The sequence below is a fragment of the Sphaerodactylus townsendi genome, linkage group LG05 (genome assembly GCF_021028975.2).
Source record: "Sphaerodactylus townsendi isolate TG3544 linkage group LG05, MPM_Stown_v2.3, whole genome shotgun sequence".
Taxonomy (NCBI): Eukaryota; Metazoa; Chordata; class Lepidosauria; order Squamata; family Sphaerodactylidae; genus Sphaerodactylus; species Sphaerodactylus townsendi.
In genome coordinates this window covers 25,347,492-25,364,538 of record NC_059429.1, presented here as the reverse complement: position 1 = coordinate 25,364,538, position 17,047 = coordinate 25,347,492, and the positions used below count along the sequence as shown (strand labels likewise).

The window sequence follows — 17,047 nt, the reverse complement described above, 5'->3', positions numbered from 1 at the left end:
CCCCTTCCCCATGTCTTTCAACATTTGGTACCTCCTGGAGCATGCTTAACCCTTTACAGGCTGTCTGGAAGCTTCTTTTCTTTACCATCATTTTTCTGCGTACCCCAGAAGTTATCCAGAAACGTCAAAATCCATTCCTAGTCTGTGGGTGGCCTGGTATTGCTGCTTTTGTGGTTGACACAAACTGCCCGTTTTACTATGAAATACGGTAATAATATACGTAATGAAGAATTCTTGATGTTGGTCTGGATGAATTGTGTTGATGTGATGCTGTTAAAGGAAATCCTGAGAATTTAAAGAGAGGATGGAGGGAAACAGAGTTCACATTTTACCTACTCATCAGTGACAACTAGCAGGTCAATTAATAAACAGATTAATAGAATATTAACTGCGCAGAGGTACTTGCTCACTGTGCTGTGTTTTAGGAGAAGTCTGTCTTGGCTGTTTCAGTTGGGCTTTTAGTAAAGTTTCCAACCTAAGGAAATGTTGCATTGGATGTTTGTTCTGCTGACATAAATCTTCTTTGTGCTTCTGGGCTGAATACTGCAGTGCATCATTGTGGAGATGTCTATAAGACCCGTACAGAAGCTAGAGAACACAGAGCAAATCTGACAGCTAAGCATGTGGCTTTATTTCTGCCTTTGGACTTAGCCGAGCCTTCTCTTTGAATGCAGATAGTGGGTACATCACAAAATGGCTGCCATGGGTGGAGGGATAGGCTCACTGCTTTGGTTTCAGTTTCCAAGCAAATGGGAGCAATTGTTCCCTGCACGATTACAGGATGAGATTGCCATGCCCAGAGATAGGAGAGCCAAGGATGGCTATGATGCACTCTGCCAGCATCAGCTCAGAACTTCACTTGTGAGTTAGGTGAGACACCCAACTCTGCTTTCATAAAATGAATTTTACAAACTTTTGGATGATAGCTCAGATGGGCAGAGAACCTCCCAGCACCCCTGTTTATTTAGAATCAAAGGGAACCATGAGTAAATAACCTGTTGTGGGTAAGACATTTGTGTTAACCAAACCTTAAGTGACAGACTCAGTTGGTTTTAGTGCCAGTTGATTAACTGGTAATTAATTGTTTTCTCATATTATATTCGCAAGCTTGCTATATATGTCCTTCAGTATTTTCTCCCATATCAACCTAGATGTGCCAACATCTTCCAGGTAAACATCTGCTAAAGATCAGGTACCTGGAGTCTTGTAGTTGGATTGTCAGCATCTTTGCAGTTGAGGTTGTATTTGAGAGAACCAAATCCTTGCATCTGCAAAAATATGTATGTTAGATTAAATGGTATCAGTCAGCTGATGGTTCACATTTTGAATGTGATTCATTAAAAAAAAATCAGAAAATGTGAACTTACATTTTATTGGTAGAGAAGTAAGACACTGGTCTTGGATAGGAAGACCAGTAAAGATTACACTCAGCTATACAGCATAATTTATTTTTTTATTTGCGCTGGAGCAGGAGAAACATAAGAATGTAACTTCTGCCATCATATCATATTAAAATATCTAATTTATATGTGAATGTTCTTTTACATAGATGTTGTTTATTCTCAGTTTGGGGGTTTTTTTGGGGGGGAGAAGTTTTAGGCACGAAGTAAGTTTGGCATGGTAAGAGAGGAGTGGTTAGAAGTTGACAAGTAGGGGGACTGTGATAAGAGGCTGAGGAGAAGGAATAAGCAGGCGAACAGAGAAACCACTCTTTGTACTTCTGTAGACTCCCCCTGAATATTTGGAAGATGAAGAGCCCCACAGGATCTGATCAAGGTTTTCAGCCCCATCCAAGGGGCTGGCCAAAGCCACGTCACCCCGCTGCCCCCAAGGAGGCTGCCCGGCAGCATGGGGAGGCTTAAAATGCTGAAAAGCCTCCCCACTGCCAGGAAACCCCGATTGGGCTGAATAGACTTACGTCACCTTTTTGGTGGCACAAGTCTGCCGCTTGTGCAACGGGGCTGGTGGCCAGGAGGGAACCAATTAACATCAGCTCCTCCCCCAGCCCCAGATTGCCTTTGGTGCGGCAGGGACACTGGCGCAGCATCCTGCACCGTGTCCCACCACCAGGGAGGATGGCGGCAGCAGCCACATGCTGGCAAATTCACCTCTCTGTCAGGGCAAGTGCCCTGGGGAGGGGGAAATCCACTGGTTCAGCTGCATGCTACTGCCACTGGCGGATTCCCCGCTGCCGCCACCCCAGATGGGGCTGTTTGTCTAGTCCAGCATACTTTTTCTCCAGCAAGAATTATCCAGGTACCTTGGTGAAACTTGGAAGCAAGGCAGGGATTGCTGACAGACACCATTTAGACATTGTGGCTAACAGCCGCTGATGCCCACATTGTCCAGTGAATTTGTCCAACTGGGTTTTTGTTGTTTTTAAACTAATCTGAACTAGTGGTAGTCACAATGTCATGTGGCAGGGAATCCCTTATGTGAAATACACTTCTGGATCACACCAAATTCCATCTGGAATATAGCAGTCATAAGAGTGAGAAATAAGCGGGTGTATGTTTTCACCCACCATAGCAATAGATTCACTGTCCGCTCAGCCGAGTAGATGGCTGCCGTGGTCATTTTAGAGCCAGATGTTAGTTCCCAGCAATTGCTAGGTAACATGGGAACTGGTAGGTCCATGTTGCAGTACAAATGGCAAATTTTTATTGGTACATTCAAGATTCTCTATAGTGAAATCCATTTTAGGCCAAGGACTGGAACTTAAGAGAAGTAGTCCTCTTTCCTCAGAGGTACCTCACAACTACCCTCTTCTTGTGTGCCTTAGCACCTGTGGTGTATTGTTGTCTTAGAGTTTCCTGCTCCCACTGCTCCTTTCTTTTTTCTCCAGTTCCTTTTCGAAATAATTCTCTCTTGGTTCTACTTACGTATGTTACAGACTTCCTCTACAAAACATGCTACCTCTTTTTCCACCCTGCCATTCCTTCTGCACTGGGGTGGTTTTGTTCTGTTCCTGAAAGCGTTCCTTATTTGTAGGTACTGTAGTGGTCCACAAATTATCTTCTTCTTCATAAAATTCGAATGCAAATTATCTTCATAAAATTCAGTGGGGGGAGAGGGGGACAGAGTTTTGGTGCAAAATCTCGTGAATGACAGAAACAGTAGGGAGAGAGGGAAATGCTTCTTCTACATTCATCCATGGATTTTGGACCTTAACTAAAGATGCATTTCAAGATGTTTGGGTTTAGGGCAGACCACTCTAAAAGGGAGACATTAGTGCTAAGTGACATATTAAAAATGCCTTCTTGGCTGACCTAGCTTTTATGTAGTTTTTAATGGGGCAGATTCCCTCCCAGGCCAGAGGGTGGGTTGAGTACAGAGGTGGTTTTCTGCCAGAGAAGAGGGTAGTGGTGATTTTAGCTGGATCTGCCCTCCCACCATTGATCCCTATTTGCCCTCACAAATATTTCCTGAACGTCCCCTGTTGCCAGGAGCAGGGTTTGGGGGGTTCTGTGCGCTCTAGCAAGAAGGGAAAGAGGCAGGAAGGTTCCATTTGTTGTTGGACGGGCCTTTCATCAGTAGAAGAATACTTTGGATCCAGCGCCATGTAATTTGATCAGTTTTGCATCTTGTACTGTGGCTTGCCTTCCGTAATTCTGTAGATCCTGCCATGCTATCATTCTTCAGACTTAGTGTCCGCAGTGTCCCGTGATGAGGCTAGAGGGTCACAAGTGAAATCCTCATCATGGTCTTGTCTCTGCCTTTGATGGGATCCCTGAGAGTGGAACCAGAGAAAAAATCCCACTGATGGAAGGGAGCACAGCTATCATCATTGCCCTCTTTCCACTGCATACCCCCAGTTCTCCCCTTATACTGTTTCTGAGGATCCCCTGTCCCCATAAGTAGATTTGGTGGGGAAGTTTTGGTTTTCAACAAGATGGGCAAAGTGAAGAAGTCCTAACTGTGGTGGGTTGTCCGGGCTACATGCCCATGGTCGGTAGTTTTTGAAGAAGTCCTCTTCCATTGATGGAAATTCTGGCAGAGATTTTCCAGAGGATCTAACGCATGGTTGGGTTTATGGCTTGAGAACTGCCTGTGCAAACCACTGATAAGGTGTGAAATGACCTTTGTCTTTACATTTTTGATGCATGAACTATGAGCAGTAACCTGAGTATCGGGGGGAACTATTTTTGGTTTGCACAGAGGCAAAGGCGCACTTAGATTTCAGCTGGCAGTGAGCCCCACGTACACTGGAGGCAATACTGATCACGTCCTGGGTCTCAGTGTTCTCTTCTTGCGGGTCTTGCAGACTAGTGGGTGTTTTGAGACACTTGTCCAACAGATACTTTGAGCCATCAAGTGCCAAGAAATGTCCTGCTGTTGCCATCTTTCTGGCAGCTGCCTATTCTGTTCTGCTGCCTTCTGCCAAAGTAGCCCGGCAGCTTAGCTACTGCTGAGAAATCCAGGGTTTGTCAGCTCATATAAGTAGTCGTGTTGAGAGCATTTTCAGGTTTTTTTAAAAAAGCAGACTGTTGTGCAATGTCTTTATGAAGGTGTTTGTGTTTGCATTTGAATTTAAGTTTTAGCTGCAGGTTTTTCAAAGTTGCTTTTCCCCCTCCCCAAAAGATGCTGCCAAAATTATACAAATGTATTTGAATCGTAAGTGCCCTGTACCTTAAGCATGGATAAACATCCTATGATATATGAGACATGTGCTCAGTCCTTTCCTGGTTTTCATGGGCCTGCTGGAGTTACTGACAGTTCCAAAAGAGATCCTTTGCAGCACACCCCACAGTAGCCAATTCAAGGACCTCTCCCTGAGTCCCATCCCAGACATGAAACTTCTTTGCATCGTGCAAATTGGAGCAACTTGGGATTCCCTTTGGCGAGTGATTTTGTCCTTTATTTATTCTTATTTATGTATTTATTACTTTAAACCCCCTTTCCGTTGATCACAGGTCAGGTCCCACAAGCCCATCCTTGTAGTGGTGGCTTTTCCCTCCAGCTCAAGGAGCCGTCTGAGGCACGACTGCTGTATGAGGGGAAGGCTTCTTGCACTGCTGCTAATGGAATGGATCCATGGGATCTAACCCCATGGTTGGCTGTGACCCATAGCAACCCCTAGCTGTTAAAGCAGTATGATGGGATATATTCATCCAAAATGTGAGAGCCCCAATTTAATCTCTTCTAGTTCTATGCCTATCCCACAAACGGCCATTGTTTTTCTCTTAGCAATGTAAAAGTCTGATTTGTCTACATAGAAGAGTCAGAACTTAAGCCTTCCTTCTTTTTAGCTTAAAGAATTGGCATAGGTGTGTAACCAAGTGCATTAGGGTGTTTTTCTACAGTGCTTAGAGCAGGGGTAGGGAACCTGCGGCTCTCCAGATGTTCAGGAACTACAATTGGCCATGCTGACAGAGGCTGATGGGAATTGTAGTTCCTGAACATGCCGCAGGTTCCCTACCCCTGGCTTAGAGAAATATCACCGATGGTGATGCAGAGACCTTATTAAAACGGTATGCATGGATAACATAAGCTAGATCCAGCCAGATTTTTTGTTGCATCTCAATCAGTTTTCATCCTCTTGACGAAGACCTTTCAGAACATGCAGAATAACGCACTCTCAATGTGCTTTCACAATTGTTGGCTGTTCCACACAGCTGCAAAGTGCATTGAAAGTGGATTGAAAGTGCATTATTCTACATGTGCGGAAGGGGCCATAAAATGACAGTGGTATAGTGGGTGAGGTTGTTAGAGTAGAATCTGGGAATTTCAGGTTAGAATGCCCACTCTGCCATGGAGGCTTGCTGGGCAACTTTGGGCCAGTCACACGTTCTCACCTAGCCCACTTCATGGGGTTGGCGTGAGGATAACACGGAGAAGAGAATGATATAAGTGGCTTCGGGTTCCCATTGGGAATCAAGGCAAAGTACAAATGAACAATTAATGAAGAATTGACAGCGCCCATCCCAGATGGCTTTATTTCTGCACAGGTCAGATGATTCCCAGCATAATCTTTTTGATAATCAAAGGGGACTCCTCTTTCCTCCTCCACCAGCAGGAAAGCTGATTAGATCCAACCCTGTGTATCTTTAACACTCTTTTAAAAATCGCTGCATTTTCCTCATTTAGTTTGGAAACTTGTCGAAGCAGACAGCTTGAGGTGTGTAAATGCCGTATTGCTTCTGGCTGCACCCAAGACCTCCTAATTCAAGAGCTGCCTTGCTTCCTTATTTTGTTGCAGGAATCTCTGCAAAAGGGTAGCCAGGTTACTCTGTTGTGGCAAATGAAAACAGGAGTCCAGATTTGCTTTAAAGACTGTAACATTTATTACCCTATTCTCTGTTGCCAGCATTGTACAGGCGTTTCTCAATTTCAGACAGCATTGTACAGACATGAGCAGTGGTCTCTTGAATTCACACACCTGGCACTAATGGAGTTGTCCTTGCTGATGTTTGCTTTCCATGGGGAGAGCCAAAACTGTAACCCTGAGCTCTTACAATGGAAGAGCTAAGTTCTACCATGGGGAACCCTTTCAGTTGTACTTCTGTGGCTTACAGATTCTGGAAGCTTTTTGTACAAATGAGGGGAATTCCCTTGACACTGTAAACATGCTGAGATTCCATGCCAAAGGAGCTCTCAAGAAATACTGTTTGAGCTTTTATGTAGTAACTGACTGGCAAAACTCTTGTTTTCCATTCCTGTTGATGTGATGCTCGTGTGCAAGCAATACTGTAGTTTGCAAGCAATCTCTGGCCAAATATGTATGGGTTGACCTCACTTCCTATTTGATAGCTGGTAAGGATAGAAACTTTCCATTTTGTGCAAGCTCATGGAAGAAGAGAACCCTCTACATAAAGGAGGAAGCAGAGAACCCTCCTGCACAAATTTGCAGTCTTCTTTTTTTAATTGGGGTGCGGGTGGGGTGTATAATTTCAGTCTATTGTAGCAAATAAAACAGATCTTATTGGTGGCACTTTTAAGATGCCACAGAACTTCTCTTTTTTGGCAAAATGTGTGAAACATTCTGGCTCCAAATATGTGTTTCTGTCTATTCGGTCCTGGACCCATTTCAGTGAATATTTTTAAGGCGGTATAATTTTGCAAAATGACTGTTCTGGGACCAGAATTTCTTAAACTTCTGAGCTGAAAACATTTATTGTGGTCTTGCTATTTAAGCATGTTGCTAAATGAGCCATCAAGAGCTATTGTAAAATTACAGGTTTCATGTGAATCGAGTAAATGTTGCCCATTCAGAATATGAAGAATGGTGGCAGCCCTTTATTCTCTGCAAGTAAATCATGGCTCTCCCAAAAGCCATGTAAAACTGTGAACTGGACGGCAGTAATCCTGCAGGATGATTGAACTAAAAACATGACAGGAGGCACAGTTGCATCGGTAATGTCCACACTAAATTGGATGGTTTTCTTCCTTCTAATACCAGAAAAAAATGCAGCAGCATATAAAATGGCTGGCTGATAGACCACAGCGGTGCTGAACTTTCTTGCAAAAATAGTTTTACATTATATATTGAGATATTACAGGGTATATGAATAATAATTTCTCAATAGCAGAATACGAGACTTGTGTGCAGAAGATCCCTATGCTTCTCTAAATAAAAGGATCATGGGCTTTTATAAAAGAAAAGATGCCTAAAAGATGCTTGTCCTTTTAGGTTTGACAGCCAGTCAGAGTAGACTGTTCTGGGTGCAGTGAAAAATGTGATCTGCCTCAAGGCTTTTTCATGTGTTCAAAGGGCTATATTAGACGTGTAAAACTGTTCTTCAGTATTCTTTTTATATCAGGAACTTCAATACATGCATTGCTTTGTTGGATTTGTAACCACATACATATGTTGAATGTGGGTTGTACATTCAGATACTGTACGTAGCCTGATTGTTTCCTGTAATTTGTCTCAGGGCAAAATTCTGGCTTTTCCCCCCTACCAGTCAATTTAGCAAAATTTGAAACTTTATGAAATGTTCCTCTAGCATAAAGAGCATTTCAGCTTAAGTTAGGCTAAGATCTCTTGGGTTAGAGAAATGTCCTCCATCCTGAGCTAGTCTATTGTCTCAAGTTGCCCATGGCATTGCTGCTTACAACTATGACGATAATAGTATCCTGGAGTTTTCATTCATCAGTATACTCCATCTCAAGTGATGATGTTAGTTCGATCAGTTGAGGTGCAGCTATTGAGAAAGTTGTCTGCTTCCGCATTAGAATATAGACCCAAACAAATATGAGAGTTATTCATTTTTGCACACTGCCTTTGTCAAAACTATTATTTTGTGCATTATTGAACATGGTACTCTGATACAAGAGCATTTGTAGTTCCTTGTATTTTTACTTTCAAACAGAGGGGGGAGTAGGACTTAGGTAGGCACTAGGACCCAGGTGGAAGGTTCAGCATGTTGAGTTTTGTGGTGGAGGAATAGACAATCTACTAAAATCTGTTTGTGAGACAGAGTATAGCATTCAAGTTGTTTTCCTGGCAGTACTAGGATTCTTCAACAAGCTTGTCCATCGCTACTTCTCTTTCAGTTCTCTCTTGCAATCTACAACCATAAGCAACTGCAGGACGGTCTTTGGTTGAGCGGTGGTAAGCGTGACATCTACTTTTTGTTAAGTTGTCTACCCTTTTATAAAAAGCCCTGGGATTTTCTGTGACATGCAGGGGTTCTGCGGCAAACAAGTCAACAACAGTAGGGTTCCCCTGGTGGAAGAAGGAGTTTGAATTTATATCCCCTTTTTCTCTCCTGTAAGGAGACTCGAAGGGGCTTACAATCTCCTTTCCCTTCCCCTCCCCCAGCAAACACCCTGTGAGGTGAGTGGGGCTGAGAGAGCTCTGAAGAACTGTGACTAGCCCAAGGTCACCCAGCTGGCATGTGTTGGAGTGCACAAGCTAATCTGGTTCACCAGATAAAAACCTCCACAGCTCTAGTGGCAGAGCTGGGAATCAAAACCAGTTCTCCAGATTAGAGTGCACCTGCTCTTAACCACTACACCACGCAGGCTCCCAAATAATTGAAAGGCATAATGAGCAACTTTAAAATAAAGCTTGATTCATTATGCCTGGGAAAATAGTCTGAACCAAAGGTGGATGTAATTAAACTTTCCCTATTTCCCTGAGCAAATCTGTAGGTTTCTTAGAGTTAAATCTGAAATTCTTCTTAATAGAACTTGTGAGTAGAATGGTTGGCTAGGAGCACTTTCCTAAGCAGAGTTATAGCCTTCCAAAACTATTGGTTTCACTTGATTCACTGATTTCAATGGTGTGAATTAGGATTGCATCGTAAATGTTCTTTTTGTGACCTGTCGCAAGGCATCCTTGGATCCTCTTCTGATCCTTAGGAAATTAACTGAGCCTTTGTCACTAAGAATTAAGTTCCACTTGAGACTAGGCTAGAATCACCAACCATTAGTGGGAACCTTTGTTCTGTGAGGGCTGAAGGAATAAAGTAGATAATAAGAGCACATTTAAAAATCAAAATGACCTCGCCTTGCACTTTGCTGAGAAGAGTGTGATATGTAATAACTAAACTGACAATCAAAGCTACGTGACGTAAGAGCCCCTTGAAGAGTATAGTTGAGCATGGGTACAATTTACTGGAACACTAACCCCACTCTGAATGGGAGCTGTGCAAGAGCACAGCTTTGGGGAAAGAGCAGGAATACTTTCCAGTGGATTTTTCCCAATGATTAAATGTTTTTTTCTCTTTAAAAAAAAGTGTAAAATAGTTGTATCAGGGTTCAGAAGATGTATCCCCAGTTTCCTCTGATTGGATGTTATCCTTTCTCGGTTGCTAAAACAATTCTGCTGGAGGGCAGAACTTACCTTACCCAAAACAATTCTACCGCTAAAAGGAGCTTCCCTAAGTATTGACTGCTGCTCCTCTTTAGCATCGTATGTAGTAAGGAAACACGTGACAGTCTGCCTCCAGTTGAAGTGACGCCATACCAGAGTAGGGAGACATAAAATAATGGTTTCATTGCTATACATCACAGGTGTCAAACACGCAGCCCTCCAGATGTTATGGACTACAATTCCCATCATCCCCTGCCAGCATCATGATGGGAACTGTAGTCCATATCATCTGGAGGGCCGCAAGTTTGACACCTATACTATACATCATGGAAGAACAGAGGAGGAACTAGGCACCGGGATGCCAGTTTTGGCAAAAAACCCATTTGTTTGAATAATGGTTCATTCTGTCCTCAGAAGATTTGCCTTTAGAATGTTTTGGACAAAGTGTCATTTCTGTAGCAAACATAGAAAAAATGTTTTTGAGCTGTGGGCCTACTCAGCAGCAAGACTTCGAACACTTCAGCAGAGGTATCTGTGCTTCTCTCTGCTATTATAATATTGCTATTATAAACCTTGTTTGAGTTGAGCTCTTCACCCACGCAGTGTACGTTCCCTGAGTTATGTGTCTGTTCCCTACTCTGAGAGCTCAGAAGAACCTGTAGTACAAATTTCAGGTGGTTGAATTCAACAAGGAAGACAAAATGTGAACCAGAATTTGAGGACCTTTAAATGTGAATGCCGCCAAAGGAGAGGGTAATCTGTTTGTGTACCGTTGCTCGTCACAAGGATGACCATTAGAGAATTTTAGGACAGGTTGTCAGCAGACATCCGCCCTTCCCTCCTTGAAGTTATTTTCATGCTACCACTGTTCATTCCCAGGCTTGCAAGCTCATGGGAGGCTTGCATTCATGAAGTTCCTAGTTACTGATCATAAGTTAACAACTGCTAATTTAAAGCTGGTTGGAAATCCTCAAAAAGCTCTGTCTGTGTGTACCAGATGGAGTGTTAGCATTTGAGAGGAGGGGTTGGAGGAGCTTCCAGTGAAGTCTAGGTTCCTGGCTGGATCTTGTGGATACATTCTAGTAGCCTTCCAGTTCTCTTGCATTAGGAGAAGGCTCCTTACGCAAGAAGAGAGTTCCACTGCTATCAGAACAGATCCGCAGGATCCAATCTAGCAAACCTTGTAATATATTATCACTGATACAGAAGATTCTGTGGGCAACTTCAAGACCTACAAAATAGGCCTGGAAACTGGCATAAAGTTCTGCTTACTCATTAGGACAGTGTGACTTCTCAGAGGATACCTGTAATCCCTTAGCCCTTTAGTTCTGGGTGGTGTCCAGTGCCAGCAGCTTGAGAATGCAACCTCAATGTGACCACGATCTGTCGATGGAAGTCTGGAAGAGTGATATCTATCCTTGCTTTCTTTTTGAATAGCTTATCCCAACTAATGGCTGTGCTTTGAAGAGCTAACAAAAGCACAAGCAAGACAGTTATTCCTTCAAATATGCATGAAGCTCTGGATACAAGTCCAGAGACATTGTTCACCTCTGCTTCTGTCTTCTGGTGAATCGGCTTTTAAAAGTAGTGTGGCACTTTAAACAGGACATTTTGAGCACCGTCATTTCTTCTGCCTCACTCTTGTGGCATTATGCACTTTAAACTCTATTTGGCTGTAGGTTAGCTGTTACATGCTAGAGTGTTATTGTATTTGGAAAATTGGGGGTGGGGGAGAAAGATGCTAACATTGACCTATTACTGCCGGCCCTCTATTCCAGGAGCATCTCTCTCCTGTTGAGTCGTCTGCCTTAGCACATCTGTGCACAGTTGTGCACACACACCCAAACTGTGACAGCAAGACCCTGTATATTCCTGGGGCATCCTCCCTCCCATTTTTAGCCCAGACATGTAGCATCTGGAAGGTTGGGATGCAGTGACTTTTTCAAAAAGCGGGCTAATTCCTTTTCATCAGATTTAAAGAACTTGGAAGGGACAGTCTCTGCATCAGACAAAAGAGTAATAAAAAAAATAAAATAGCCAAAACAGAATAAAACATACATTACTTTTTTGGGGGAGTAGTGTACTTTGAACCTTTTATTTTGAATAGGGGTGGATTACACTCTCTTGCAGTCAAAAGCTTGACAGAAATTCTGTTGGTTCCAGATCTCTCCATATATACTCGTGCCTCAGATTACCCCATTCCTTGGTGGACTGCTTCCTGAAACAACCAGGAAGCTGGATCCCATGTTAAAACCATTTGGGCGAGGGTGACACCATTTTGAGTACTGTTGGTCATGCAAAGATGCAGCCAGAGTGATCGTTTCTGCAAGATGCAGGATGACTATGGATGCTGACAAGTTAGCTTGAATTCATGCACTGTAGCCACATTGGCATACAGTCACGAACCAAGATGGTAGCATCAATGGAATGTCTGGATGGCATTATCAGTAATACTGGACAGTATTCTAAATGATGGCACCCGTGCTTTTGGTGAAACACTTGGACATTTGAGTAGAGGAATGATCAGAAGGGACTACGGTCAGCAGTGAATCTTCCTTTCTGATTTTTTTAAATCTCACTCTGTATATTAAATATACAATATTTTCTCTCTGGTCCATCGGCATTCTACTCTTGAATCCTTTTAACAGGGAAATGCTTAAACCTCTCCCTTTAAAACTATTGCTCCATGAATTTGAACCTGGTGAGATTTACATGGATCATTTTTCTTTTGGCATCCTGAGGTTTTTTTATTGTACTGTTCCTTATTTGGTGACGTTGCATTGCTTTGTGTGCAAAATATTCAGCATTTATTTTTCACTTCCAGAGCAACTTGATCCACCGATTTGAAATCGTTCAACAGCAGAACTGCACAGTTAGTTTTGCATTAGCTTCTTCCACAACCCCGGGTCTCAAATTTATCCCTTTAGTCTCCCAATAATATCCAGGCTCACGGGAAGAGAAAGAAAAGGGGCATCAGAAATTGATGGCTTTTATAGGCAAGTTTTATGAAAAGGGGACGGGAGAAGACTAAACTATAGCCGTGACAAAATAAAGACTTGTACAAAACATATTTAAAGCAATTTAGCAAAGAAAGAAAGGAGAAAAGCTCTCATGTTGAACAGCTTTAAAAAAAAACAATGTGAATGAAAATTTAGCAACTTGGTTAGGAATCTCTGAGAAAATTCTATAAATGTATACTTGAAATTGTTTGTATTTTAAAGCAAATGCATTTTTCCTCTTTAACACTGTGTAAAAGAAACGTTATGCATGTGAGTGGTTTGAAAATTAAATGGTTTAATACTCAAAACCCTAGGGTAGTGTGCCTTGTTTTACTGACAGTTTCCTTATTAGAACTGTAGCTTGGGGGGGGGGGGGTTGGTTTTTTTTACTTGGGCCGTACACACCATCTCTCTCCTCTGAATAGCTCAAGTTTCAGCCATTCAGCAAATATTTCTCAGATATTGGCCTTTTGAAATACTCCACTTCTACCATGAAGTGTTGGTCTTTTATTTATTTTTTTATAAGCTCCCTCGTTCCAGCTTAAGGATAGGAGCTCGTTAGAAGTTTCCATTCATAAATTGCGAATGTTTCTGCCTCAACTGAGTGGTTGGCACATCTGGATTATTTTCTCTGAACAATTCATTCTTTCTTCCAGGATTGAAGTTTTCAAAGAGCTGTGACATTCTGGCAAAAAAGGAAAGCATATGGGGTGGGGGAAAGACTTCGAACGATTGAGAATGAGCATGACCGAAATGCGTAAAGACTTAGGGATATTACTGAGAGGGGGAAATACAGTCTTTATGACAAGGTGCCACTCCCAGTGTCTGCACATGTCACAATGAAAGAGACTCTTAGGGAAAATAGCATTTTATTAGCTACATGCCCAGGTAGAGTTGAAGATGAAGAGGCAGGACCACCAGAGGACAGCTAAGTAGTTTCAGAACAAGGGTTGGTTACTCTGCCCATGAAGAGGATGGCATTGATGGCAACTTCCCTTATGAGCACCAGGAAAGGCCTGTTGGCATTGAAGACTACTCTGGGTGCTGGAAATGAACGGCCCATCACCAGAACTGTCGTAGCAGCTGCTGCCTCGCTGCCTTCTTCATTCACCTGCCAATCAGATGAAAGATGAACATGCATCAGGAGCCCATAATTTCACAATTAACAGCACTGAAGAACACTGAGGCCCGGCTTCTTCAGTGAAGTCCTTGTCTCGAGGACCTTACCATACATCATGTAGCCACTCCCTTGTTTTTCCTTTGATCTCCCTCCAAAAGATGACTGGGCTCTGCTGAGTTATAACTAGAAAAAAATCAGCGCATTGCAGTTTGCTTAAACGAGAGTTAATATTGCTTATTTATATGATATTTATTAAATTGTATTAATGCGGTCTGACGTGCAACGCGCTGATTTTTTCTAGTTAAACACCTACGTTGCACGGTTTGTTGCATTGTAGTTATATTACACTGCTGAGTTATTCCTGGCTTTGGGGTTTTTTTTCGTTAACTTCTTCGAGAGGACTCGGGATGGGAAGTCTGAGGACTCCTGAACTTTCTCAGTGGTGCGCTACATTGATGGGGCCGCAGACTGCATGCATAAACGCTACAGGAGCAATACTGCGTCTGACCTTGACACCTCTGAGCCTTCCAGTAGATGTCTACAATGGAGGGGAAGGCCTTCCTGCCTGAGTAAGCTGCCAGCAACCCTGTTGACACAGCACAGCCCCCTCCATAAACACAGAGTTGATAACAGGGAGGTCAGCAGGCATTTTTCAGCCAGCCCCATCAATCCCACACGTTTCTGTCTCCTGGGATCGATACGTCTTCATGCTGTGTAGTTGAGGACAGTATATAGGTTTCCAAGGTAAGAGAAGGTGCTGGAGCTCAAACCTACATAGAAACCATTTCATCTGACTTCAAAGCCCCACCATCTCTTTCCACACATATAGACCAAGCAATAATCGATTCATAAAAGGTCTTCATTCTACACATTCTAAAATGAATCTTCCAGCAAATTAAAATCCTGATGGATCCCTAAACTGGCAGGCTAAGTAGAGTTATACCCTCCTAATTCAATGGGTTTGGCATAACTTAGAAGGATATAACTGCTAAAGAGGATATAACTGCCAAAGATGGATGGCCCTGTTAGTCTCCACTGATGGTTATATGCTGTTGAGACCTAGCATTAATGAGCTGAGCTTCCCTTCTTTAGTACTGAGGTTAAAAATCTAATTTTGATGATCTGGGAAGGAATGGTACTCTGATGATTTAAAAATATCTTTTCTTATGACTAACCAGAGTCCAAAAATAATTGAATCGGTCACAAGGTTTTTACAGAAAGCAATTAGGTACCATGACTTGAATGCTGTATATTTTAACAGTGGATTCCTGACTGTTCTTACCCAGTTTTACTTTGTTTGGGCTTTGTAATGTAACTTGGTACTGATCCCATCGCATTTTAACCCTTTTGTCTTTCAAATGCTCATAAAGGCTTTGTATTGATGTGACGATGAAAACTTAAATCAGGAGTACGACAGGAAGCAGATCCAACCTGACTCACCTCCAAGAAAGCTTTGTGGAAAGCGTCAGATACGTAAAGGTCGTCACGTCCACCAGAAACTATACCTGTAAAAGATGAACTGTAAAATGAGACAATGCAACTGGCCGATTGTGAGACAGCAAAGAGACACGGAAATGTATGATGTACAACCTATATTGTTTGTTGATTGCTGTGAGGGGAAGGATTGAGTCTGGAATGCCCTTTAGTCTCTAAGCTGCTTTAGGCAATAAAACAGTCGGGCTGGTTGTTAGAGTGCATGTGGAGAAAAACACAAAGTGAATGAAACCAAAGATAAGACCATGTTGCTGGGCTTACTCTGGTGGCAGCAGATAGCAGCTGGAAGTCTGTGTGCTGACACTGTGAGGCTACGAAGCCAGGCTGTTTCTATCTTACAAAGAAAGAACACAAAAGCCCCCGTAGATCACACCAGTGGTCCATCTATTCCAACATCGTGTATCACAGCCTGGAGGACCAATAAATAAGGTATGCATGCCAAGGCCTTCCCTTGGCGTTGCCTTCTAGTACTGGTATTTAGAGGCTTACTGGTTCTGACTATGGAGGTTCTCCTTGGCCACCATGGGTAGTAGGAATTGATGGGTCACTCCTCCCCCAGCAGAGAATACGCATGTACATGCTAGAAGAAAATTTTGGATTTATACACCACCTTTCTCTCCTGTAAGGAGTCTCAGAGTGGTTTACAAATGCCTTCCCTGCCTCTCCCCACAACAGACACCTTGTGAGATAAGTGGAGCTGAGAGAGATCCGAGGAAACTGTGACTAGCCCAAGGTCACCCAGCAGGCTTCATGTGTAGGAGGGGGAAACAAATCCAGTTACCCAGATAAGAGTCTGCCATTCATGTGGAGTGGGGCATCAAACCCAGTTCTCCAGATTAGAGTTTGCTGCTCTTAACCACTACACCATGCTGGCTCTCAACATGCCTCTACAATTGTTGTCTCTATCATTGTTGCTATTTTTTAGATATAAGCTCTCAGGAGACCAAATGGTTGGTCACCAGCATTTGTGAGTGGACTTTCCCATGAGCGTCAATAAATATTGTGCCAGCTCCTATGCACTGATTTGGTGGAACCCCCAATATTACGCTGGTTAAATGTAAGGGCACATGAGTATCCTGTAGACCAGGGGTAGGGAACCTGCGGCTCTCCAGATGTTCAGGAACTACAATTCCCATCAGCCTCTGTCAGCATGGCCAATTGGCCATGCTGACAGAGGCTGATGGGTGGGGGGGGGGGTGGGGGGGGGGGGGGGTGGGGGGGGGGGGGGGTGGGGGGGGGGGGGGGGGGGGGGGGGGGGGGGTGGGGGGGGGGGGGGGTGGGGGGGGGGGGGGGTGGGGGGGGGGGGGGGTGGGGGGGGGGGGGGGTGGGGGGGGGGGGGGGTGGGGGGGGGGGGGGGTGGGGGGGGGGGGGGGTGGGGGGGGGGGGGGGTGGGGGGGGGGGGGGGTGGGGGGGGGGGGGGGTGGGGGGGGGGGGGGGTGGGGGGGGGGGGGGGTGGGGGGGGGGGGGGGTGGGGGGGGGGGGGGGTGGGGGGGGGGGGGGGTGGGGGGGGGGGGGGGTGGGGGGGGGGGGGGGTGGGGGGGGGGGGGGGTGGGGGGGGGGGGGGGTGGGGGGGGGGGGGGGTGGGGGGGGGGGGGGGTGGGGGGGGGGGGGGGTGGGGGGGGGGGGGGGTGGGGGGGGGGGGGGGTGGGGGGGGGGGGGGGTGGGGGGGGGGGG

The 17,047-nt window shown here is 44.4% G+C and overlaps 1 protein-coding gene across 1 annotated transcript; it reads right to left on the bottom strand.

Moving 5' to 3' along the window:
- Positions 1-13,611: 13,611 nt before the first annotated feature.
- LOC125433318 (antithrombin-III-like) lies at positions 13,612-15,897 on the bottom strand. The gene is made up of 3 exons (XM_048497822.1): positions 15,863-15,897; positions 15,320-15,419; positions 13,612-13,870 (listed from the first exon to the last, which is right to left on the bottom strand). The coding sequence occupies exons 1-3, from the start codon at positions 15,895-15,897 to the stop codon at positions 13,688-13,690; spliced, it is 318 nt and encodes a 105-aa protein (XP_048353779.1). The 3' UTR covers positions 13,612-13,687.
- Between the last annotated feature and the right edge of the window lie 1,150 nt (positions 15,898-17,047).